General features: G+C 42.2%; 2 protein-coding genes across 5 annotated transcripts; one reads left to right on the top strand and one right to left on the bottom strand.

Annotated features, from left to right (window-relative positions):
- Positions 1 to 816: 816 nt before the first annotated feature.
- On the top strand, positions 817 to 17908 carry sec24c (SEC24 homolog C, COPII coat complex component). 4 transcript variants are annotated; one of them, XM_058620654.1, is made up of 25 exons: positions 817 to 974; positions 2713 to 2891; positions 3419 to 3499; positions 5051 to 5171; positions 5334 to 5500; positions 5670 to 6407; positions 6480 to 6622; positions 7510 to 7578; positions 8408 to 8516; positions 8673 to 8800; positions 9396 to 9534; positions 9634 to 9749; positions 10300 to 10424; positions 10740 to 10931; positions 11038 to 11131; positions 11478 to 11594; positions 11691 to 11861; positions 11999 to 12095; positions 12202 to 12347; positions 12616 to 12754; positions 12924 to 13042; positions 14253 to 14432; positions 14526 to 14711; positions 15349 to 15438; positions 16063 to 17908. In XM_058620654.1, the coding sequence occupies exons 2-25, from the start codon at positions 2732 to 2734 to the stop codon at positions 16201 to 16203; spliced, it is 3768 nt and encodes a 1255-aa protein (XP_058476637.1). In that variant the 5' UTR covers positions 817 to 974; positions 2713 to 2731; the 3' UTR covers positions 16204 to 17908. The 4 variants fall into 4 exon arrangements, with proteins under 4 accessions (XP_058476637.1, XP_058476639.1, XP_058476638.1 ...); XM_058620656.1 differs by lacking the exon at positions 3419 to 3499; XM_058620655.1 differs by lacking the exon at positions 7510 to 7578 and having other exon boundaries at positions 818 to 974.
- A 73-nt stretch (positions 17909 to 17981) lies between these two features.
- Positions 17982 to 23572, bottom strand: LOC131448319 (NLR family CARD domain-containing protein 3-like). Its single transcript, XM_058620658.1, has 10 exons — positions 23507 to 23572; positions 23335 to 23431; positions 23052 to 23186; positions 22679 to 22741; positions 20787 to 22572; positions 20345 to 20506; positions 20073 to 20246; positions 19764 to 19931; positions 18883 to 18929; positions 17982 to 18799 (listed from the first exon to the last, which is right to left on the bottom strand). Exons 2-10 carry the CDS (start codon positions 23378 to 23380, stop codon positions 18279 to 18281), a joined length of 3102 nt encoding a protein of 1033 aa, XP_058476641.1. The 5' UTR covers positions 23381 to 23431; positions 23507 to 23572; the 3' UTR covers positions 17982 to 18278.
- Positions 23573 to 25208: the final 1636 nt, after the last annotated feature.

Below are 25208 nucleotides of genomic sequence, written 5' to 3'. Positions count from 1 at the left end.
TGAGTACTCCAGTTTCCTTCCACAGTCCAAAAAATGTAGAAGTTTTAGGTGTGAAAAACTTTTGTGAATGTGAGAGTGAATGGTTGTTCGACTGTGTGTTGGCCCTGCGATGGACTGGCTATGGTTACCTTCCTATGTCTGGGATTGGGATAGTTGAGAGGCTCCAGCTCCCTGCAACCCTCATGCGGAGGATAAAGCGGCAGACAATGAATGAATGAATGACTATTATACTGGTCTGATAACAAAAAGCAACACAAAAACCCTACACAAGCAACACAAATTAAATACATACATACAACATATCACACATTTGAAAATGAGCAGGAAAAGTTTTACCTTCTTACAAACAGTACCCCATATCCAACTCAGTACTACACAAATATAAGCAATTATTTGTATTTCATATAAAATCAAATACCTAAACGTAAACAGCTATGTTTGTATACTAATTCTATACAAGACAAAAAATAATTATTTACAATAAATAATTGTTGTTGTTTATAAATATTTATAATATATAAATATATTTATAACATTTATAAAATACTATTACTATAAACTATTCCAATTCTAATCCTATACATTACAAATATAAACACAACCCCTACTGTATATGTGAACTAAAACAGTTAACATTGATATTCTTGGTGTTGGTAATTGTGATTATCTCATATTCATATCAATTATTGTTAAATTAATACCATTATCTATTGTTCGTATGATATCATTATCTTGTTGTCATCTATGGCTCCGGTGCAGCAGAGGAGGTGAACGTGCAGGAAGTCCCTTTGCTGTCTCCGGATGTGGACGTGGCACAGCGTCGCAGTAGTTCCGCTGTGTGTCCGCTCCTGATACCGAGAAGGGATTAGTGAAAAACACCCCGGGACGAATTCGGCTTCAGAGTTTGTCGGCCACCGGGTCTCGCAGCTTGGCCCGGACAGAGGATAACCTCTGCTACTTACAACACTTCGGAGGTAGGTCTCGATTTGAGACGAAGTAAAGTGTGACACATAACCGTCTACTTTGACGTGGGGGAGCCTGTATCCTGCTACGTTAGCTCATGCTAGCTAATGCTAAGATACGGCTAGCATTACTCCTTGGAATACCTGTGGTTTCACTAGCTTAGCTGGTGGGCTAACTTTTACTCGGTCCGGCAGTAACGATCCGGCCACAGCTGATTGAATCGCTCCCGCTGTCGTCATGGTTTAGGTTGTCTGCCTGCGAGTGGTATCTGATCTTAATAACCATGGCATGTTAAACGACCGAACCGAACACGTTCTTAAGACTTGTGACAGTTGGCTGGATTTCATGTGCTGTTTGTAACGTCGTGGCTGACAGGTTGTGGTGCTAATGTTAGCTAGCCAGTGAGCTAACTGTAATGCGGCACTGGTGTCTGTTCCTGTTTACACACTGCTAGCCTTGTCAGCCTTTTTCTTGGCTGACGAAGCTGGCGTTTTATTTTCCTATTTAATAGCTGTTGTCAACCAGGGATTCAGACACTGCTAACCCGGTTCCTCAAAAGAGAAGCAGATGTGGGTCACCCAGTAGGCCCGACATACTAATAGCTGTACGGCTCCGGCGATTGTATTTCTCGTTGTGGCACCTGTGCTGCTAAATTATTTAAAGGCTCCGCTCGTTTAGCCCGTGTTTGTCCGTTAGGTGATACTCATCACTCTGTCATAGAGGTTTAGACAGTCTCCACAAGCCAAATGGATCAACGACGCGAGTCGTGTTTATCTGTTAGCAAGGTTAATGTTGACATGTGAAAACATACACATGGACTTGACGAACAATACTGACATTCACGATGGTCCCCTACACATATGTGTATATATAAGTTACACATTTACATGTAAGAAGTGCATAGTTGACATTGTTTGAAAAATAGTCAAAAGAGAATACTTACAAATCAACATAGATACAACACACATAATAAGACTAGCAATGAGGACAGTAGGATGTTACAATGACACAAACAGACGAAGAAGCATGTTTAGCTGTTAAAGAAAATGTTAATTAATAGCAATTTAAACTGTCTGTTGGATAGAAATGTGTCTAACTCTGCTCTGTTAGGACCTCTTAACATTTAGACCTGGCACTTCCATGAGACCAGTTAACACTGTCTCCAGTCATTCCCATATCTGGAAAAAATATTAGTCTTGTGGAATATCTAAGTAGTTGTTGACTAAAGGTTTTTGTCCTGTGCAGTTTTGCCCATTTTATGAAAGCATCTATTGTTGCTCAGTATGTGCATAAACACAGTAGTGAGTGTTTTAGAAGCAACCTGTGGGTGTGGCCAAACAAACACAGAAAGCCAATAAAGGTGTTGCCAGTGACCCAGGAAGTGCCATAAGAAAGTTTAATATGTTACTGAATGGAATTGTAGAAACCTTAAGAGTTTAGACTTGTGTAGGCTCAAAGTGCATTGCATGATGTTTTTTGTTTGACAGTTTAGGTGCATGACATGCTGCTCAGTCAGGGGTCAAGTATGTCTTCAGAACTGTCTCCAATGTGGTCCTTGTGTTTTCAGTGGAAACGGCAACAATATTATGTCTGCTTTTTTTGAATCACTGGAAACCAAACTACCACAGGAAATGTATTCATGTCACAGGCCATGTTAATCTCAGGAATTTATGTTCTGGAAATGGGCTAAATAAATGTAGCCTTGACTGGTGAACAAACACTTAACCATTGTGTTTCAATTTTGTCCAGATTTAGGGATGAACTGAGGATGAATGTAAACCAGCACACTCCAATGGCCCCTCCTTATGGCCAGCCACAGCCTGGCTACAGCCACCCTGGCTACGCTCCTCTGGATGCTGGATACTCTGGGCCCTATGCACCCTACAATGGCCCTGCTTCAGCCTACCAACCTGGAGCTCCACCGCAAGGTAAAATCAGCTTCCAAGCAAGTGTCACTCTGAATGAGCAAAAGAGATAAACACCAAATCATCTCAGCTGTGAGATCTGTGCTGTCAGAGTTATGGCTCATACCCTGGAATATATTTTACCTGATTCAGAATCAGAACTACTTCATTAAAATTGCTTTTGTTACACAGAAAATAACACTCTCTATAAAAAGTAAGTATACTATGAGTATAGTGAGACAATTATCTGATCGTTGTAGAGAAAAAAAATCCTGTTATATCAGTAAATGCTGAACTTCCTTTTTCTTGTTGTTTTAGCCTAAACTAGACTTGTTAATGCGCTGCTCAGTGGCTGCCCACTGCTTTTAATTCTAGTAAGGTTCGTAGTAGAGGATGGGTTAAATGTAGAGAACAATTTTAATTAAGTATGGGGAAAAAAATACACAGTTGTAATTGTGTGGTCTTTATTTTAGATGTTCTCTTCTTCTTCATATTCATATTTCCCTACATCTCTGTGTTTGCCTCCTTTCCCCCCTTTTCTTGTATTTCAGAATATTCTCCTTTCTCAAGCTTTCCCTCTAAGACTGTGGCAGCCAACCCAGTCTCTGACCTCTCCTCTCCTCTTGACTTAGGTAACTGCCTTCTCTTTTTTCGTGCTCATTTCACACTCCATGTGCTCGACAGGCATTAAAGCCTGGTTTATAACTCTGGTGTGAGGCTGTGTGCACCAGAAATCTCTGCATCGCTGCAGGCACATTGGGCACACACTAACTACATGCACGCTGCATGCAAAGGATTGCGTCAAAATCTGCTTGGCCAATACTGTCTGAGCAGAATTTTGTTTATTAGCAGCTTTATGGACAAGAGAGACAATCACATGGTTCTGGAGTGTTAGAGTTAAGTTTTTTGGTGTAATTAAGAAAGCAGAAGTTGCATGTAAGTTGCATCAGTCACTGTGAGACACAGAGACTTTACTCATTCATTACAGATCCCCTTTACTGCTTTAATGCTACTTATTAGAGGTGAAAATAACACTCATGTGTAATTAAAAGGTTTCAGTGTTTGAAAATGAACATGATTCACTGTATCCATTTCAGTGTAAACACAATATACATCAAAAGTGATTGGCAGACTTCCTGTTTATCCTGACTCATCTGTAGCATATTGATGTGTTGATGTGCAGAGAGAGCCGACCATAAATCCCTCTGTGACCACTTGTAGGGTGTGCGCTGTCTGCAGAGATCTATGCCACAGTGTCTCCCCCGAGTATAAACAATGCTTAAGTTTCCTCTGTAGCTACGTGCCTTCTTCTTGCCCATGTGTCCCCTTTTTCTTTTTTCACCATAATAAAGAAGATCTTTTTGTGTCAATTTAATGTGTAATGTGTTCTTAATGTTTTTATTAAGCAGCCAAATCTTCCAATTTGGAAAAAATAAAAATTGCCAAACTCACAGAGGTTTTGAGCTCAGTTATAGTGACACAATCAACAGCCTTGTGACTCATCTTTATTTTCGGCCTTGATCAGCACATTTGTCTCATTAAAATGACTGACCCCCCTTAGCACAGGCCTTACTAGCCTCATTGCCTTAGCCAAGACGGTAGCAGGATAACACAAAAGCTACTGAATTTATTTTCTTGAAATTGTTGTGCTCAATTTTTTTGGCAGATCTGATTTTAGTGTGTGGATACTTTTTTTTTTTCTACTTCCTCCAACATTGTGAGATAGAGCAAACAAAAAAAAGGGTACCTGTAGACTAATATCTATGAACATCAACATATCTATGGTGTGGATCTGGATAATCATTTAGATTTCGTGAAATTGGACAAAATAAACCTGCTGAGGGTGGGTGACCTTTATCTGTATGGGTTTTTGTTTTGCTCAGTTAATGTTTGCGTTGATAATTTGTTAATATGCAAGTGTTGAGCTAAAAAGAGGTTGGTTGTTGCTTTTAGAATTTGTGTTCTCAGGAATATAATGCACCTTTTTAATACATGTATGTGCATGTCTACTTTCAGTTTGTAACCAGTATTTCTACCATCAGTTGGCAAAAAATGGAAATATAAGCAGCTAAAAATGTGTTGTAGCCTGTAGCTACAGTATGTTCTGCTTGCTGTGCCAGACTTTTCACATCAGAACAGATTTTGAGTGGTTAGGAGTCTGATCTGTTGTCCCCACTTTTCAGGTCCCACCAGAGGTCCTCCCACCTCTGGACCCCCGCCAGTCTCGGCGCCTCAAGCATACAACCAGTACAGTCAAGGAAACATGCAGAATGGACCCCCACCTATGACACAAGCACCACCAAGGTACTTGTGTATTTATTGACTGTTCTCTGTAATAAAATGTACCCAATTCAAACCCAATTCAAACACATTCACTTGGAGAAGGTTCTTAAAATTGGCATCCATTGCCATTTAAAGACACTTGGATCTGAAACGGAATGGTTTAAATTATTTGTGTTTTCCCAGGCCTGCTGTGTCTCAGCCTTACAACCAAGGAGCGGTAAACCTGTCGGGGCCACACTCTGGCTACCCCCAACAATATGGGCCCCAACCCACAATGCACCAGGTCACTAACCAGATGACCGGGATGCAGATCACTTCTGGACCACCAACTCCAGCGGGCCCAGGATATGGTATGGACTGATTTATTTTGGAATGTAAAGTAATTTACTGGAATAACGATGCAATAATATTGACTAGCATGTGGCGTTAAATTACTGTAAAAGAGGTCTGAAGATGTGTGTTGTGAATGTGAGCCCTGTCAAACTATGAGACAAAAACACTGTTGCTTTTTCTCTTTAGTTCCACCTCAGAGCTCTCAGCCTTCAATCAGTACACCCTACTCAACCGCACCTCCACCCACCTATACCCAAGCCCCTCCCCTTACGTCATCTGCTGCCCCCCAGCCACCACATCCCAGTGGCCCTGCAACCTCACAGCAATACTATGGAGGACCACCGCCTCCTGCTCAGCAGCCATTCAGCTCCTCTCTTCCCCCAACCTCACAACAGCAATTCTCTTCTGGACCACCACCTCCTTCTCAGCAGACCTTTCCTCCCTCCTCCTTCTCTGGTCCTGTGCCTCCACCCAGCCAAGCTCCCGCTCCCCCAGTCTCCCAGCCACAACAGTCCTTTCCCCCAACCCAGCCCCCCTTCTCCTCAGCACCTCCACCTGTTGGCCAGCCAGCCTTCCACTCTGGTCCTCCTCCTCCTGTCCAGGGCTCCTTCCCACCCAGAGCACCCGCTCCTTCCTCTCAGCCTGGATCTTTTCCTCCTCCAGGGCCTCCTCCCACTTCAACTGCCTCTGGCCAATACCCAGGCCCCATGCCACCTCAACAGCAGCACCCTCCATCCCAACCATCCCCTTATCACTCAGGTCCACCTCCTCTCAGAGCTCAGATGCCTCCCACGTCCATGGCTCAAAGCAACCACCTGCCTCCAGGACCTCCAGGACCTCCAGGACCACTGGGCCCTCCTGGGCCCTTGCAGCAGGCTCCACCTCAGCCTGGTATGCAGGGAGGGTACCCCCCTCAGCAGAATGGTAAGGAGACTAACGTTAAGTGGACCCTATATCAGCTTTTTTCATTTGTTGACCTTTCCTTTTTCTCTTCAGGTGCTTTTGGGCAGGTGAGAGGCCCTCAGCCTGGCTATGCAGGCCCTTATCCTGGGCAACCAAACTATGGAACCCCTGCACCAGCACCTGCTCCTGCTCCAGCTGCACAGAAAAGACTTGACCCTGATGCCATTCCTAGCCCGGTGAGCAAAAAAACACATTTACAGCTTCATCTCACATGTCCTTCTTTACAGAACCCTGTTGATTTCTGCCCACTTGTGTTTAGAACATCTTTTTTTGACAGTCTTGTTGTGAGGAATGGTTCAACCATGACTTTTTAAACGTAGTGTCACTTTTTTGGGTACAGCTATAATGTCGAATACGATCTATTACAGTATTGGCATCAAGTCTACTTGTAGGATGGAGGTGTTGATTCAAATGAACACAGAGGTTGTAGTGGTAGTGTATTGCTATAATAAAGGGCCATTTGTAATATTTTGACCCTGATATCTATCTAAGGGGAGATTGAAAAAATATAGAATTACCTTACAGTATAATGTAACACCACCAACAACTATGTATAAAGTTATAGACATACAATTCAATTAGACATTACTTCCAATGGTTACTCTGTGAACTTCATGAAAAGACACAACACACAGGGTTTCAGACCAGGATGAAAACACAGCAGTGTGGATTTCAGCAGATGATCTCAGACAGACACAACATTTGTGTGCCTTCTTTTTATTTTGCCCAGCTTTAGTTTCACAGAATCCTAACAGTTATGTTATATCTTTTTGTTGGTGGGTGTCTGTACCTGAAGTGCTGCTAAGCATGAGTGTCATTTAAGCTAAAGCTGTATCAGAATATAAATCTGTTTGTCCATGACTGTCATGTACTCTACAATGCTACTAATGTATAATGAATGCTACTGACCAGTTTCTGTCTGAATAACAACTGTTGCTTACTGCTCTGCTCAGTATTACTGAGGTTTCCCTTCTCACACTATTTTATCTTCTCACTCTCTGTATTCATTTATTTATCTTGTCCTGTTTTGCACAATTTGGTGGACAAACTTTTGAATGTAAAGCAAGCGTCTGACATGCCGGCTGTGCAGAAATCACGACATAGAATAGATCCAGATGCTATCCCCAGCCCAGTAAGTTTCCTGTGTGCCTGACCTTTCCTCTGCTTCACCCTGTCATCTCTACCCGCTTTTCATTAACCTGCAGTTTACACGTCCTCTTCTTCCCCTTTAACCTCGTTTAAGTTGGTCATATTCACAACATGAAAGATCTCCTGTCCCGAACACGATGATAGACATATGTGTGCATGTTTTAGTCATCCATGATAATTTTTGTCCAGGAGGACTGGTAATAATATGCATTGACCCTGCAGTTGCACCACAGATTTATTTAGGTCTTTTTCCATATTCCATTAACAATAATAGATAAAATAGTTTCTATCCAAACACTACCCTACTGTAAATTAACGTTTTAAAGAAAATGAATACCACTCTCACTGTCAACTTAGTTTTGAAAAATGAAAGCTCCCTCCTATTTAATTTTGTCATTTGTTAAGCTCAAACAGCCACCCCCCTCTTAATCCTTTCCTGTCTTGCATGTTGGTGTGTAGCATTCTGACCTACCCACAATCCCTTGGATTAATAGCATGCCCTGATAAATCCTGCCCTTTTTCTGGGGGATGTCATTTTTTTCCCACACATCGGTGAATCTACACAAATGGCTTTAACATGAATTTGCACCACATACTACTTTAGTCATGGCTTCACGTTGCATGTTTTTGTCCACCGAGGTTGACATATTTTCTAAATGTCTTGTGTGTGTTGTGTGTGTGCGAAAGTCCTCTCCTGTGTGGTCAGCCCTCTTAGACTGTAAGAATCCAGAGGACGGTGCGTCCTATACACTTAAATGACATATTTTTTATGTGTAAATGTTTTAAGATTTTTCTCCCCGTCTTGTTTCCAGATCCAGGTAATAGAGGATGACAAGGTAAAGTCCACCGAGCCATTCACCACAGGGGTGAGGGGGCAGGCTCCACCTCTGGTCACTACCAACTTTCAGGTCAAAGACCAAGGTAGGTTGCAACTTCTTTAAAGATGCTACTTTTCCCTTAAACTTCAGATTAATCTGAGGCTGCCTCCTTCCCACAACCTGTTATTTGTAATGGTGCCATGTAGTGATTGTGATATTTATGGAATAATTATGTGTGTGTGTGTGTCTGTGTATTTAGGGAATTCCAGTCCCAGGTTTATTCGCTGCACTGCGTATAATATGCCTTGTACAGCTGATATGGCCAAGCAGTCTCAAGTGCCAATGGCTGCCGTCATTAAACCCCTTGCCACGCTGCCGCCAGATGAGGTGAGTCCCTCCCCTGTTCACTCACTTTTGTCTCTGGTTTTGTAGATGAAGGCCTATTAAATGAATGTTATTCCTTTTGATATACTGTTATTATACAACCAGATAAAAACTGTGCAAAGTAAAATAAAAAAATGCATGGTACTTTTTTTGAATAGATTCAAATGTTTATATCTGTGTATCTGTATATCTGTGTGCTCTACAGTTTTATCTTCTGTTGAGGGTTTCTTAACACTTGGACAGTGTAGACCCTGAGATTATTATTTAAAAAAAGAAGAAGATGGAGATTAGTGTCATGGTTATTATCACAGTTTTCCTGTATGCCATTTGGATAATCTTGTTTAAAAATCATAAATCTGGGAGGGGCTGCAGGACTTGTTTCATGCACTTGTCATATGTGTAACCAGTAGGGGTGTCGTGTCATGATCTCGATTGTAAATCAAATATTGATTGAAACGACGTCACTTTACCAGGAAATAAAACCAATGATCCTAGACTAAACTAGACAAGTCTAAAAATGGCAGACCCACCTGGGTCTAAATTACAGCTGGTGTGGTATGGCACTCATTACTTTCTGTGTCTATAATTATATTCACAGACTCCTCCATACCTGGTGGACCACGGCGAGGGCGGTCCGATCCGCTGCAACCGCTGCAAGGCATACATGTGTCCATACATGCAGTTCATAGAGGGAGGTCGCCGCTTCCAGTGTGGATTTTGTAGCTGTGTCACAGAGGGTGAGCGTTTGTCTGTGTCCGTGTAATTGTGCATTGAATATATAAAACCGCTCCGTGTTTTTCCAAATTGACTGGTATTTACATTCTGTTTTCCAATAGTGCCTCCGCATTACTTCCAGCATCTGGACCACACTGGTAAAAGGGTGGACTGCTATGACAGGCCAGAGCTTTCGCTGGGCAGCTATGAGTTCCTGGCCACTGTTGACTATTGTAAGGTAGGTTCTGTCACTGAATTCCCTACATCGATTCTCTCTGGAACAGAAGCTTTGTCATGAGTTTTATGATGGAATAGAATCGTACAGTCAATAATACAGCCATCAGCAATAAGAAGGATGGCCCAAGTAATAGCAGCACTTAGTGGTCTTTGTTCATTTGTGTCAGTTAGTTGCTATCAAATGGACTAATAAAAGCAAAGCCTGTAGGCTACTGTCTTAATTGAGGTGTGTTTAATTTAATGGGCGTCATTCTGAAAGATTATGTGCAGAGCAGCTAACAAGACACTGTTATCCTATGTTGCAGAAATGTTTTGGGTTTATGAAAAACTGGGATTGGATTGGTGATTGCAATTAATTAATTAGAAAATGAATTATTTCAGAATGAAGGACCCAATTTATTAAAGCAAAATATAAATGTTGCCTCCAAGTTGATTTTTATTGACGCACCAAGCTCTTACTGAATCAGACACCATAGCTCCAGATTCTGTGTAGCTTTTATATTGCAGTGATTTCCACTTATTTATGTGAAGTGTTGTCCTCTCTTTACCAGAACAACAAGATCCCTCAGCCTCCAGCCTTCATCTTCCTTATCGATGTGTCCTACAATGCTGTGAAGAGTGGCATGGTCCACATTGTCTGCCAGGAACTCAAGACTCTTCTAGACCACCTGCCCAGGTACTCAAACACAGAGAAAGCAATTCAACCAAGTGAAGGAAAGGCTAATGAAAGGACTGCTGGTATCGTCTTAGAGGATGCTCGGAATGATATAATAGAAATATATTATGGTTGCACTTAGGAAGGAAAGTGGGAATAAAGAAAAATAATGAAATGAATAGATTAAGAGGATTAAAAAAGCAAATTGTGAGAAGAAAGAAACGGGGCTGGAATAAAGGAAATGTTTATTCTTGTAAAATGTTATTCTCACCTATACGTCATGTGATGACAAGTAACCTTAACCTTTCTCCCATTTCCTCCTGTTTCTGTCTCCAGGGAGAACCCAGAACTGGACTCAGTGGTGCGGGTGGGCTTTGTCACCTACAACAAGGTTTTGCACTTCTACAACGTCAAGTCAACTATGGCCCAACCCCAGATGTTGGTGGTGTCGGACGTGTCGGACATGTTTGTACCCCTGCTCGATGGTTTCCTGGTCAACATGAAGGAAAGCCGACTAGTTATTGAGAGGTGAGCGGGTGTATAGCAGACACTCCTCGCACATAAACGGATTGGTGAAGTGACTATGCGCAGAAAAAATTATCTCATATAATGACATGTTGTTTGTGATTTCCAGTTTACTCGACCAGATCCCAGAGATGTTTGCAGACACCAGGGAAACTGAGACAGTCTTTGGACCTGTGATCCAGGCAGGACTTGAGGCACTGAAGGTAATCACTTGGGAGCAATTACAAATCATTTAATGGTGTGAGAAATAAAATAAAAATAATACTTTATTTATTTATTTATTTATCTTCTATTTTCTGTTAATGGCCTTTGCATAGAATCTACACTTCTTTTTTTAATCACTGGCTCTGGCAAAGTTCCTGGAATATTTTGGATTAAATTGATTTCCTATTCTGTGATACTTGACAACGGGTTCTTGCTACACGGCAAAGATATATTTGACATCTTTCATGCAGCAAAGGTTCAAAAGGTTTTGAAAATGAAAGTGCAAGAGTGACATACAGAGCGGCTGACTAACGCTTTGAATGATGCTGTGTGTCATTTTGTCAGGCTGCAGATTGTGCTGGGAAGCTGTTTGTGTTTCACACCTCGCTGCCCATCGCAGAGGCTCCTGGAAAACTAAAAAACAGAGAGGACAAGAAGCTGATTGGGACAGATAAGGAGAAGGTAAATATGAGTATACCAACTTGTAAAATTCATTTAATGGGGCAAAAAATGAAAAGGCCTACACACTGAGTCTTCTCCCTCTTCTGTCATCCTCAGTCGCTGTTTCAGCCCCAGGTGAATTTCTACAACACTCTCGCTAAAGAGTGTGTGGCTCAGGGCTGCTGCGTCGATCTTTTCCTCTTCCCGAACCAGTATGTGGATGTTGCCACGTTATCAGTGGTTCCTGTCTCCACTGGAGGTTCAGTCTACAAATACACCTACTTCCAGGTGAGTTTTTTTCTCCTTCATTCTCATTGAAGCTACTCCTGGTTTTACCCCTGCATGAGTTTATTTGACCTGCGTGTGTTAACCGAGTGTAGTCGTGTACTGTAACTAGCTGTGTCTGCTGTTTTTGTTCTTCTCAGGCCCCGTCAGATCAGGAGCGTTTCCTGAACGACCTCAGGCGAGATATTCAGAACCCGGTTGGGTTCGACGCCGTCATGAGGGTGCGAACCAGCACAGGTGAGACCTGCACCAAATAAGTAAATGAGTCAGTCAGTCATCAATGCATTGAGAGGAATGTGACAATGTCCTCTCGCCCCCCCCCCCCCCCCCCCGCTCCTTTAAGGTATCCGGGCGACCGACTTCTTTGGCTCCTTCTTCATGAGTAACACCACAGACGTGGAGCTGGCGGGCCTGGACTGTGACAAGGCCATCACTGTGGAGTTCAAACACGATGACAAGCTCAGCGAGGAAACGGGGGCACTCATGCAGGTGTGCACATTTGTCTTTATAATCACCACAGGTTTGAGTCACATGATTGCAGTAACCTGGCCTTCTTATAATGAAGAAACCAACCAATAATATAATAACTATCAGTTTATATAATAGTAGTTGAAGCAAGAATCTTTTTTTTTTATGCTACCTGCTATTTCATCCTAGAGAGTTTCAACAGCAGCTAGATTTTGTAAATAAAACATATAGAAAAAAACTCACCATGTTTAACCATTTGTATTAAATACCTCCCTTTCCCCCCCCACAGTGTGCCGTGCTTTACACCAGCTGCAGCGGACAACGGCGACTCCGGGTTCACAACATGGCTGTTAATTGCTGCTCTCAGCTGGCCGATCTCTACCGCAATTGCGAGACCGACACAATCATCAACTTCTTCTCCAAATATGGTGAGGACGGCTCACGCGGTGCAGCACGGAGTTCCTCAAAGTCCAATTTGTTCAGTGCAATACACTTGACTTATAAAAAGCCATTTCTATTACTATACTGTTTTATATTCTGTTGATTTCTAAATAGCTCTGGTGATGTTTACTGTACTTGTTTGTTTGTGTGTGGCAGCTTTCCGTGGTATCCTGAACAACCCCACCAAAGCAGTGAGAGAAACTCTGATCAATCAGTGTGCTCAGATTCTGGCCTGCTACAGGAAGAACTGTGCAAACCCCTCGTCAGCTGGTCAGGTACTGAAAACACGACACACCTGTCACATACAGACCCAGCGGACGTCACATTCACAACCCTTTGTTTTGGTTTTAAGTGGTTTGGATTTTCAGATAATCTACACAGTGTTTGTAAAAGTGACTTGCAAAAGAGTCTGAGACCTCTCACACTTGCATAGGGTTTATTAGAAAATGCAATTCGTTTCACTTGCCAGCTTTCCGAAAACTTACCAATTATAGGCTTTGCAGCTGGATAACAATCTATTCTTGGATAATATTTATCATGCCTTCTGCAAAATCTTGCCATTTCCAAGCCTCTCGAATGAGATTATTAAATTCTGTCATAAACGATAAACTGTATAAATTATTCAATAAAAATTGATGAAATAGAGAATAATAGATGGGTGAAATGAAATGGTTTTTTTTCTTCAATTTCCTCCAATATTTGACCAACAAATGAATGAATGATTAAGACTGTAAAATACCTAAGAAAATTCTGAAGGACAACTTTGTTTTCATTTTCATTCACATTTTGGATGTTGATTTTAAATCTTTACATGAATCAAGAATGGACCATACATGCTCTTAAAACTCATTTACTGTCTCATAGTAATGGTCACATGCAGGAAGTGCATGTACTTACATAGTGTAAGTATATATATATATATACAGTATATATATATATATATATATATATATATATATATACACACACATACATATATATATATATATATATATATATATACACACATACATATATATATATATATATATATATATACATACACACATACATATATATATACACATACATATATATATATATACTGTATATATATATGACTGCCTGTTTTTCGTCTGGCAGGGACTTCAAGTTTCGGGGATCTCGTCTCAAAATCTCTTTCCCATTTTGTTTTCCATGTTGAAGTTTGAGTACTTAAAAGGTCTGTCAGAGGAATTCAGGCTACAAACAGGATTATACTGGGATAAAAGAATGTTTATAGGAGCCAGGCAGACTATTTAAAAACATTCTGGAAGCCAGTTTAAAAAGGCTAAAACTGTGATGTGTTGAAACCTCTTTATCCTCGTTAGAAGCCTGCACAGACTGCAGCCTATCTACACCAAAGTGCATGATTAAGTGATCATTAAAACATTGTCATCACAGCCCTATTACGGTGTTTGAAGAGGTCGCCTTGATCTGTGACCTTTGTACGTGTTTGTCCTCCAGCTAATCCTGCCAGAGTGTATGAAGCTGTTACCGATCTATCTGAACTGTGTGCTGAAGAGCGACGTGCTGCTGCCGGGAGCCGACGTCTCCCTCGACGACCGGGCTTACCTGAGGCAGTTGATCAGCTGCATGGACGTCGCCGACTCCCACGTCTTTTTCTACCCCCGTCTGCTGCCACTGGTGAGGTCTCATACGTGTAGTGTACCTGTTCGGACACTAACCTCGAGGTGAACATATTTCATCTAACGTTTTTACTGCCCTACAACTTTCCAGATGAAGCTTGAAAGCGGGTCATTGCCAGTAGCGGTGAGGAACTCGGAGGAGAGGCTGTCGAAAGGAGGGGTTTACCTCCTGGAGACGGGGCTCCACCTTTTCCTGTGGGTGGGAGCCAGCGTTCAGCAGGAGCTGCTGGTCAACATCTTTGGCACGCCGAGCTTCAGCCAGATCGACCCGAGCATGGTGAGAAGATATGGATTTACATTCTTACCAGATGTGATTGTTGACCTCTGTTTTAATATTTTATGTGTTAGTTTTCAAAATCACACCGTGATCAGACGTGTTCCTAATGCCACATGTCAGTACCTTGTCTTATGTATATTTAATGAACTTTTATTTATTTACATGTCATTGTTTTGTATTGGCTCATTCTTGGACCAGTAGTAGGTAGACATGCAAAATCAAATCAAAATCAAATTAGATGTTAAAGAAGATAGTCGGCTATACAAGGAGGAAGAAAATATTGGAAGAAAATATTTAAATCAAGTGTAGGAATGTAGTGACGCAGCTATACAAAGAATATTTTATGATCGATTCTTTTCCAGTAATGTCATTATTTTAGTTTTGTTTGCCCAGTTCTCTTCTTTGGTCTTCAGTTTTAATGTTAAGTTGGTGTAAGGAGATTATTCAGCGTTATTGTTTATAAACCTGGCTTCACGTGTATTTTTGGTAGCACAGTGGTAAATGTGCTCTTTTTTTTCCCTTATCGAGCTCATCGATATTAGAAGAACATCTGTGTTGTTGTTGTAATACAGATTAAGGCCTGTGTTAAGTGTCGAAACCATCTGTCCTTACGGAATTTCTCTGCTCTGTGTTTCAGACAAGTCTACCAGAGCTGGATAACCCCTTTTCACAGAGACTTCGAGAAATCATCGACTCCTTCAGAGCGCAGCGATCACGATACATGAAGGTAACTTTTCTCTTTTCCTCTTTTATTATTACCTGTTAGTTAGATATGAATTTTCGCTCCTCTTTCTTATTTTTATCCCTGTAGCTGAGGACCTGTATTGATTTTTTTTCCAGAAATTCCATTGTGTTCTTTGACCAAATGTCTTAAATCATCCGTCATCTCCAGATGTCACATGACTTAGTTTGTTCACACGACACTGTGGCACAAAAAGCTTCCGTAAAAAGAAAAATGGCCCAGTGCTGGTTTCAAGCTGTCAAGCGTTCATTGTGAACTTGACATCCATGCAGATAAGATATATATCACAGACTCTGAACCTTATAATGTTCCCGAGTCCTTTGCACGAGTAGGGAAACGGCCAGTGCGGACATTATTCAGGGTCCTGCAGTATCCTGGCATCTTCAAATTTCTGATAAATTTTCTCTCAAAATGGCATTGCTTTGGTGTTGAATAACAGGATTGCATGACATTGTCAGCTCCCGGAGCTCTATTGACTGTTTATTAATTATTTTGTTTCCCAGATGTGATCATTAGCTAATTTCCTCTGTGGTGTATATTTTGACAGATTGAAGGAACCGGTCGTACAAATAGTCTTTCTCACGGTGCTCTCTGTGCTTTTGCTTGCAGCTGATGGTGGTGAAACAAGAAGACAGATCTGAGCTGATATTCAGACACTTCCTGGTCGAGGACAAGAGCGGCAGTGGGGGGGCGTCGTATGTGGACTTCCTGTGTCACATGCACAAGGAGATTCGCCAGCTTCTCAGCTAGGCCCCCCCAGAATTACCTTTAGTCACTTGTATGACCCTCACCTTCACTGAACCCTACTTGGTTGACACCCCCCACCCCCCCCATAATCGAAAGAAAGCGCTTTACCTTGTTTGTTTGTTTATTTAAAACCTAACAAACTGAAGCTCTCTTTGCTGTCTGCCACAGACCAGCTGGTGGATCTCATGGTGTGATTGATACTGTGTGTGTCTGTGTGAGTGTGTGAGAGAGAGAAAGAAAAAGAGGATCTGATGGTAACAGAGCTTTACTCTGCCTCAAATCGACTGCTCCAACACAGCAGGAGCAAAATAACTGACGAGAGAGAGAGAGAGAGAGAGAGAGAGAGAGAGAGAATAATCATGTGTAAATACACAAGTGAACAATTGCATGTATGCAGCAGACGTAGTGAGTGATGGCAACAGCTGTCCGTGTGCCGTCTGTTACCGGCACTGAAAGGCTGTTGTAGGTGCATAAGCAAACACTTTTTATATGATTGAATCCAAATAGAGTGAAGGACTTTGACTTACAAGATATAAATGGAATTAAATATATTCTGTTCTTTCTGTCTCTTGCCCCCATTTAATCCTGGCCTTGGTATCCTTTCCCCACACTCCTCCGATCTTTGTTTATTATTATTATTTTTTTTTTTTTTCCAGATGTGATGGGGATTAGTTGCCCGATGGATGGTGTGGCTCCAGGTTCAGGCATCTGAATATCAGCTCAGCTGCAAATATACTGAATATTAAGATACACTGATAACCAGTTATTACACTAATTGGGACGATGATTTAAATTGGTTCTGGCTGAGTCGTCTGTCTTTGTCGATGCAAACATCTGCCTCTGAATCATGGATGAGCCACTTGTGCATTTCAAACTGCTGATGTGATTCCTCTGATGTGAAAGCTTAAAGTCTGCAGCACTGAAAGGTCGGTTACAGAATAAATAAAGAGTTAGGAGGATGAAAGAAGGACAAAGGACTTCCGACACCTGAGAGATTGGAAATCCATTTCTGTGGATGACCCTGTTTGTTTACGGTGTGTAGTGCTGCATACTTCATATGAATGAAAAACAATGGTTGTCTACAAAATGCGATTTCCAGCAGACAGATCTAAGCGGACGGCTGATAAATGGACATCAGATCTAATGTTTGCAAGTTGTCTCCGCACTGGCGATGTCCGGTGTGTAAATAAAATATATAATCTGTACAGAATTAATAGAAAATAACGATTTTAAAGAACGGCCTGGACAGCTGTGGTTTGTGGATGGTTGGTTTCTCTGTCACAAATAGCCGAAATATAAAATCATGGCTTTTACTGGAGAGACTAAGGCTGACTTTGTGATCTTTGTCTGTCTGTGTTTGTGTGTGTGAGAGTGAGAGAGAATGAGAGAGAGAGGTGTGAGTGAATGTCGGGTGGGTCCTGGTGAATTTCTCCTGAGGAACAGAGGGAGCAGCCACCACACACACACACACACACACACGACATTAACTTCAGTCCTCTTCATTATCTCACACTCTAATTTTTTTTTTTTTTTTTTAAGCAGTGACTGGTGTGTGTGTGTGGTGCCCTCTCTTCCGTCTTTATGTTCACAGATGTTGATAGACCCCATTGTCTTTACTGTAATCTTAATTTCTGTTCCTTTTTTGTTGATTTGTTTTTTATTGCCTCTTGGGACTGCTAATAAAAATGAGGTTAAAAGTAAAACGCCACATTTTGCTCTTTCGTCTTCACTGAAGGAAACCTTAATTTACATTCACACATGTTTTATCAAAACACATTTTTATTATATTGCTGCGCCAATTGCGTCCATATTATTATAGAAGAGTGAGAAACCCTTTTTGCATTACTGGTATAAATTGTAAAGTTCTTTGATAACAAAATAATGTAACATCCACCAAGTTCTGGACTCAAAACACTGAGAAGTAAGTCTTTCTTTCCTTTTTAAACAGTGTATTTCACATTTCCGTCTTCACACAGATAAAGAATAAGAGTAAATGTGCCCTCATGTTACTTTGATGATGAGCAAAAGAGCAGGAACAGTAGGATTGTGCAGTGGTTCACTGTCCTGGGGGTTATTCTTTAGCACAGGTGGATTGTAGAGTCCACCCATCCAAGCTGAAACCCTGGGTAAACGGGCTCTGTAAAGGCCGTGTGAAAGGTGTGGAGGAGGCTGAGTGAGCCACTGGAGACCTGGTAGAAGGACAGCGTCCCCTCTGACCAGTCCAGAAGCACCCCCACTTTATTGGAGCTGATGGGGACAGTTAACGCAGTGTTTGTGTCTCCGTGCAAAGTCCTGTAACTGCCCTGAGCGCAGTTCAGGCCCCAGGAGGAGTCGTTTCGGCCTAACCAGCTGTCGTGACCCTCTCCCTTCCTGTTCATCCTTCTGTAGGCAACTCCTATGAAAGCTCTGCCACACCATTCTGCCTCCCAGTAGCACCGTCCTGTCAGTCCCTCGTCACACAACACCTGTCTCCAGTAATCAAACCTGTCTGGGTGATCGGGATAAGGCTGTGCCATCCAACGCTTTGCTTTGGTGTTTCCCTCGGAGAGAGAAAGGTCTTTGTGTGCGGTGTCTGGGTCCAGGGTGAGTTTCCTGGTGTCTGATGAAACCCAGTTATTACTAATTATTGCTCTGTGAATACTGTATGTTAAGCAGCGCAAGTACAAAACTCTGGTTACTCACATTTCTTTGGGCCTGGCTCAATCCTGGATTCACCACACTCTTCAACACTAAAACATAATCACATTTTATAATTTTTTGCTTGTCAATTTATATATGAAAGTCAGATTGATGCTGCAAATACATCGTTTTTTTCTTTCTAATGTTTCATTCTCATCAAATCAGGCAGATGAGAGGAGCAGCTTGGTAACAGAAGTACAGTATCGATGTAACATAACTGTTTTAATGCTGATATTACAGAAAAATTATACTTATAGTGGCTAATCTCACTTTAGGTAATGTTGTGGAGGTTATGTTAATGTTGGGTAATGTTGTCGTAATGTCATAGTAGTACCGTCTCGTGCAGTTTCCCACATGGTAATAGTGCGGCAATAAGGAAGTAACATTACACTGAAACCACTGTATTTATGTAATATTCAGGTGAAAGCTTTGAAATGATAATTACCGTAATCTACCGTCACACTGACACAAATGCTTGTGAATGACAATGTACACTTTCCATATTATAAACTTAATATTTAGTCTCCCTTATGTCCCATGCACATTTTCCACTGTGACGGCCAAACTATTACTACTTAATATTGCGTCCCTATTTCATATTGTGGAGTGGGGTGGAGTGGCTCAGTGGTTAAGACCCTACCCTGTGTGCGAAAGACATCCTGGTCGCAAGTTCGATTCCACCCCTTGTACTCAATTCCATTGTAAGTCGCTTTGGATAAAAGCGTCTGCTAAATGACATGTAGTGTAGTGTATATTGTCACACTGTACCGTACTATAAAAGTATCACCCAACACATATGACATTTTATCTGTGAAAAGATCATTCGGGTAAATAATTAATTCCGTTTATTTATTCATTCATTCATTTTTGAGCAGCGCGGGTACCTGAGATTCTGCAGGCTGCAGTGTGGGTCATCTTTCAGAGCAGACAGCAGCTGCAGGCCAAAGGTACCCGGGTGGTTGTAGCTCATGTCCAGCTCCCTCAGACAAGATGAGTTCAAGGCCGACGCCAGGAAAGTGCAGCCTATTTCTGTCACTCTGCACAGGGCGACACTTGGAGAGAGGACACAAAGACATCTCATCTCCACAGCAAGGTCATGACGGCGGGGCGAGTGAGTTTGCATGTTTGGCTCCGTACTGTATATTGCTTTTAAATAATTCATCTGGAATGGAATTTCACTCCGGGGCACTCACTTGAGTATTTCCAGTTTGCAGAGAGGACTCCCCAGTCCGATGGAAATCCTCGTAACACCGTCATCCTGAAGGTCATTGTCGGCGAGGTCCAGCACCTTCAGCCGGCAGGAAGCAGAGCTGAGCATTTCAGTCACGGCTTTGGAGCTGTGCTCTGTCATCCTGCAGCTCCTCAGTCTACATGAACAGAGAAAAAAACACACACACAGAAAATGCAAACAATAGTTATCCGACCTTCATTGGCTGTTGGGGGGGGTATTGTTTTGGATTCTGACCTTAGTGTCTCCAATTTGCTGTTCTTCAGTCCACTGGACAGCAGCCTCATTCCTGAGTCAGTCAGGTTGTTGTTGCTCAAGTCCAGCTCTCGGATGTGGGACGAACTGATGCAAGATGCAAGCGGTTCACAGCAGGTCACAGTCAGTTTACATGCTTTCAGACTGCAATAGAACAAAAGAAAAAAACATTATGAGAGAAGAACAGTTTGCAGAAACTCTCCACAGTCACATTCAATGTGGGGATTAGATCAATTGGACACTCTAATTTGACTGTAGGTGTGAGAGTTTGTCTCTATATGTGTCCCTGTGATGGACTGGTGACCCTCTTGTTGTACTGTAAGGCACCGGTGTGAAATATTAATTCTCCAACAGTTGCATTTTTCATCAAATTTCTTGACTCATTCGTTCAGGAGCAATATCTGCTTTTGAGATAAACACTTACTTTGCCACTTGGGCTGTTTTAACGACAGGCAGTAGCCTCACAAGTCCCTCGTCAGAGCGAGTGTATTTGCTCAGGTCAAACACACTCAGTTCTTCCTCTGACGTCAACAACACAAAGACCAGGGTGGACCACTGCGCGGGTGAGAGTTTGGCTTCTCTGAGACTGTCTGAACTCAGGTAGTTCTGGATCTCCTCCACAAGGGAGCGGTCGTTCAGCTCATTCAGGCAGTGAAAGAGATTGAGGCATCTCTCCGATGATGGACATGACTGTATCCTCTCCTTGATGTGTTTAATGATCTCTGTCCTTGTCCTTTTGTTTGTTCTGTTGCTGGTCATTAGATATTTCAGCAGAGTTTGGTTTGACTCGAGAGACAGGCCCAGAAGGAAGCGCAGGAAGATGTCGAAGTGACCATTTTCACATCGAAGTGCCTTCTCCACCGCTTCTTTGCACAGGATGAGCTCTGAAGGGTCTCTGGAAAACAGACGTCTCGGAACAGACGGCTTCTTCACCAGGACGTTGATGTTTTCATTGTTGAACGTCAGGAAGACGTACAATGCGGCGAAGAACTCCTGGATGCTCAGATGCACAAAGCAGAACATCTGCTCACCCAGCGTCAGCTCTTCACTGAAGATCTGTGTGTAAAGTCCTGAGAACATGGAAGCCTGTGAGACCGCTATGCCATGGCTTGCCAGATCTTTCTCATAGAAGATCAAGTGGCCCTTCTCAAGTTCTTTGAAGGCCAGTTGACCCAGTGAGATGAGGTTAGTTCGGATGCGGTCGGCATTGGACTCTCTTCTTCCCGGCAACCTCTTCTTTGTGCTCTCCACATACAACGACAAGAATTGTATGTACATTTTTGTGAGCGTCCTCGGCGAGTCTTTAGTGTCTGCTGTTGCCAACGTCTTCTCAAGAACTCTCGCCGCCATCCAGCAGAAGACGGGTATGTGGCACATGATGTGAAGACTCCTGCAGGACTTCACATGCATGATTACTCTGTTTGCTAAGCTCTGGTCATCAATTTTCTTCCGGAAATACTCATCCTTCTGCTGGTTGTTGAACCCGCGGACCTCAGTCACGAGATCAATGAACTCCGCGGGGATCTGACTGGAAGCTGCTGGCCGAGAAGTTATCCAAACAAGACTCGAAGGAAGAAGTCTTCCCCGGACGAGGTTAACCAGGAGCACGGCAATTCCGGCTGGCTGCGTGACATCGGGCATTATTTCACATCTGCTGAAGTCCAAAGAAAGACGGCTCTCGTCCAGACCGTCCAGGATGAAGAGCATCTTGTTCTTACCATGAGTGAAGATTCCTGTATCTTTCGTGTCAGGGAATAAGTCTTCAAGAAGCGCCACTAGGTTGTAATTTTTCTTCCTCATCAGATTCAGCTCTCGGAAAGAGAGCGGGAATACAAAGTCCAGGTCGGTGTTTGCTCTCTCCTTGGCCCAATCCAGAGTAAATTTTTTCGTGGCAACTGTTTTCCCAATGCCGGCTACTCCCCTCGTCATCACTGTTCTCACCTGGTGGCTTCGTCCCGGCAGGGGAGCAAAGAGTTGATTGCAGTGGACGGATTTTTCCTGCAGCACGTGTATCCTGGATGTCGCCTCAATCTGTCTCACTTCATGCTCCTGATTGACTTCAGCGCTCCCTCCCTCTGTGATGTAGAGCTCCGTGTAGATTTTGTCCAGAGATATCCTCTTTGCCTCGGTTGTGTCCGCCTCAACCAGGTGGCTGAAATTCCTCACCAGGGTAGCTTTGAGTTTCATCTGACATTCTGGAACCGTCGTGTCTGAAGGAGGAAAAAGCGGAATTGAACTTAGTTGGAAACCGAGGCGCTCTTATCAGCATGTGTGATTCTTACGTTATGGGGTAGTGGGCTTGTTTGAAATGCTCACTTTCCGGCTGCGGAGATGCACAGCTGTCATGGTTCCGTGCATCTTTTGATGAAGCCTTGCACTCTGCAAAACAGGAGGAAAGAGTAGCAGAGTCAAAACCCGTGTTACCATTCAGACCAGTACTCATTTACAGCCTCATCTGTAACAATTAAATATAATTTCAAATTTCTAAACAAATACATTCCCAAGAGATGTTTGGTAAATTTATTACAACTTCATTTTATGCATGTTATTTAAACCATAAAGGTTGCGGAGGAGCCAAAATAAATCTCCTGTGACCAATCTGTCGCTCCCAACCCAGTCTTTGGGAACCAGTCATTTAGACTTTACTATATATATATATATATGTATATATATACTGTACTGTACCTACCATGACAAACTGAGGTGACATTGATGTTTATGTTGCCAGCATTAGAACCATAGATGACGGGAGCGACCACGTTGCTTCCATTGTGAGCTGTGATCGTGGGATGCGAATGTTCCACCAGAGCCTGAAGACGGGGAACTGACCACACCGTTAAACGTCAACACTGTGTTCCACAAACGTGTAAATGTAGTGTGCGATGAATGAAGCAAAGACATTCTACTTATTACTACATACAGTATTCTTCACTCTCATCAGATCTCATCTTTTGGAAAATTGACATCCTTACCTTGAGAGATCACGTCTGTTTTATCGGCATCACTCGTTCGCTCCATTCTTCTTCACAAGGTTTTGGTCAACCCATGCTCCTCACCAGCAGCCCCCACCTGAGCAGTGGAAATGAGAGGGAGAACATCATACTTTCAGTCACAGACACAGAAAAGTAATAAGGAAACACATACCTGCGTCGGCAGACGCTTGAGTAATGACTGATTTCACACACTGAAAGTGGCTGCTCGTGACTACAGTGTACTTTTACGAGGAACCTTTTCTTTCCTTTCCCCCCCACTGTGTGATAGTGCCAAAACCGGAAGGAGGTACTTCCTGTTTGCTGCGCAGGGCACAAACACGTCGTGGTATGAACTGCAGCTGTCAAAACTGTATGATCTTGTTATTTTTGAGAGAAAAATGAACAGTGTCGTTGTGTTCCTTTACATTTGTTGCATTCATTTCAAACACTTTTTGTCCAAGTGCATTTGTAGATTCAATCTAAAACTGAGATTTGTTTTGATTTTTTTTACATTTTTCACCTGATTATTAAAGAAAAAAGGGTTTTTTTTCACCACAAAGAAAACAGTGAAGTGGCAAAAGATTGTAAAACACCAATATTCCTAATTGAAACCCTTTTGAATTTCAGTGTGGATCAGAAAGGAGAACACAGCATGCTCCAACTGTTTGCTGCCACTGTCCATCTTCTTTCTCCTTTCCATTATCATTATAATCATAATAATAATAATTCACCTGCCTGTAAGGATACAGACAGTGCTGTTTGTGTTCCTGTTCATTTTGTGTTCCATGCAGGTCTGTAAACACCTGTGTTACCAGTAAATAACCATTTACAGTATGTGGCACCAGCAGCATTTGGGAAGGTTTGTATTAGTATTTAGGTTTCAAATGCAAACAATACAATCACAAAACCGTTATTAAATGGCACATAAAGTGTTACTGTTATCAGAGTGTGTCCCCATTGATCGTCATTCTAGTGACAGTCTTATAATAAATGTATTTTTTTATATGTTTATTTCGGTCATGACATTTAGGTCACTCATCACACAGCAGTGCAGTTCACACAATACACATAAACGAAAGGGAAAGCGGGAGAAGCAAAAGCTTATCTAGTCCCGCCCCCATAATCATCATACGTTTCATTTCATCATTTTTTATTTATTTTTTATTTTTTTGCAGCATGAACAAGCTCATTTCTTCCTCTTGTCGTCCATGCTGCAGTTTTGCCACTTGGACAGATGGTGGAGGCAAAGTCCATTTTGTGATGGGCTGTTTTTATTGCCTCCATGCGCAGGACAAGCTTTGAATTAGTTTTTTTTTTAATGTTTATAAACAATATTTCAAAGTTGGATCAGACCTAAGTTATTCTAAATCCCAGCAATATAAATAAACATGGTTCTCCGAAGTGCATCATACTGTAAATCATACTGTAAATATGTATGTATGTACATACGTGTGTATATGGCATTAATGTTGGGGCCACAGTATTCAAATATCATATTCTGTTTTATAAAATATCTCCTATTGATGATTTTACTGTTACAGCTAATGAATAATTGACTGTTAATTGATTAATTGTTTTTCTTTCCTCCTTAATTCCTTGTTCAGAAACATTACAAACATTAACAGTGGCTGTATTTTGTGTCACTCTGTGGGAGGTTCGAGAAAAATGACACCCAATGCTCACCCTTTACTGACCTCTTGTGGGATGAGATGTGCACTGCACTACAATGCCCACATCACAAGTCAAACATGTGAAGTGCAGAAAAAGGAATAAACCACACGCCGTAGCCCACAAACCCCAGGAGCCCAGAGGTTCTGGAACTAAAACTGATGTGTGGCGACTGGCTTGTGCTCGTCTGATTAATTGTAGCTTTG

Source organism: Solea solea, chromosome 21 (assembly GCF_958295425.1).
Source record: "Solea solea chromosome 21, fSolSol10.1, whole genome shotgun sequence".
Taxonomy (NCBI): domain Eukaryota; kingdom Metazoa; phylum Chordata; class Actinopteri; order Pleuronectiformes; family Soleidae; genus Solea; species Solea solea.
The sequence above is the reverse complement of the archived record's forward strand: the minus strand, read 5'-3'. Positions and strand labels throughout refer to the sequence as shown.

Bases quoted from the DNA above. Each gene is read 5' to 3' on its own strand.
- LOC131448319 (XM_058620658.1), bottom strand. From the start codon at position 23,380: ATGGAGCGAACGAGTGATGCCGATAAAACAGACGTGATCTCTCAAG. The intron at 22,573-22,678 runs GTGAGCATTTCA...TTCCTCCTTCAG, and splicing joins TGCATCTCCGCAGCCGGAAA to ACACGACGGTTCCAGAATGT. The intron at 18,930-19,763 runs GTACCCGCGCTG...ATTATGTTTTAG, and splicing joins TGCAGCCTGCAGAATCTCAG to TGTTGAAGAGTGTGGTGAAT.
- sec24c (XM_058620654.1), top strand. From the start codon at position 2,732: ATGAATGTAAACCAGCACACTCCAATGGCCCCTCCTTATGGCCAGCCA. The intron at 10,425-10,739 runs GTACTCAAACAC...TTCTGTCTCCAG, and splicing joins CTTCTAGACCACCTGCCCAG to GGAGAACCCAGAACTGGACT. The intron at 15,439-16,062 runs GTAACTTTTCTC...TTTTGCTTGCAG, and splicing joins AGCGATCACGATACATGAAG to CTGATGGTGGTGAAACAAGA.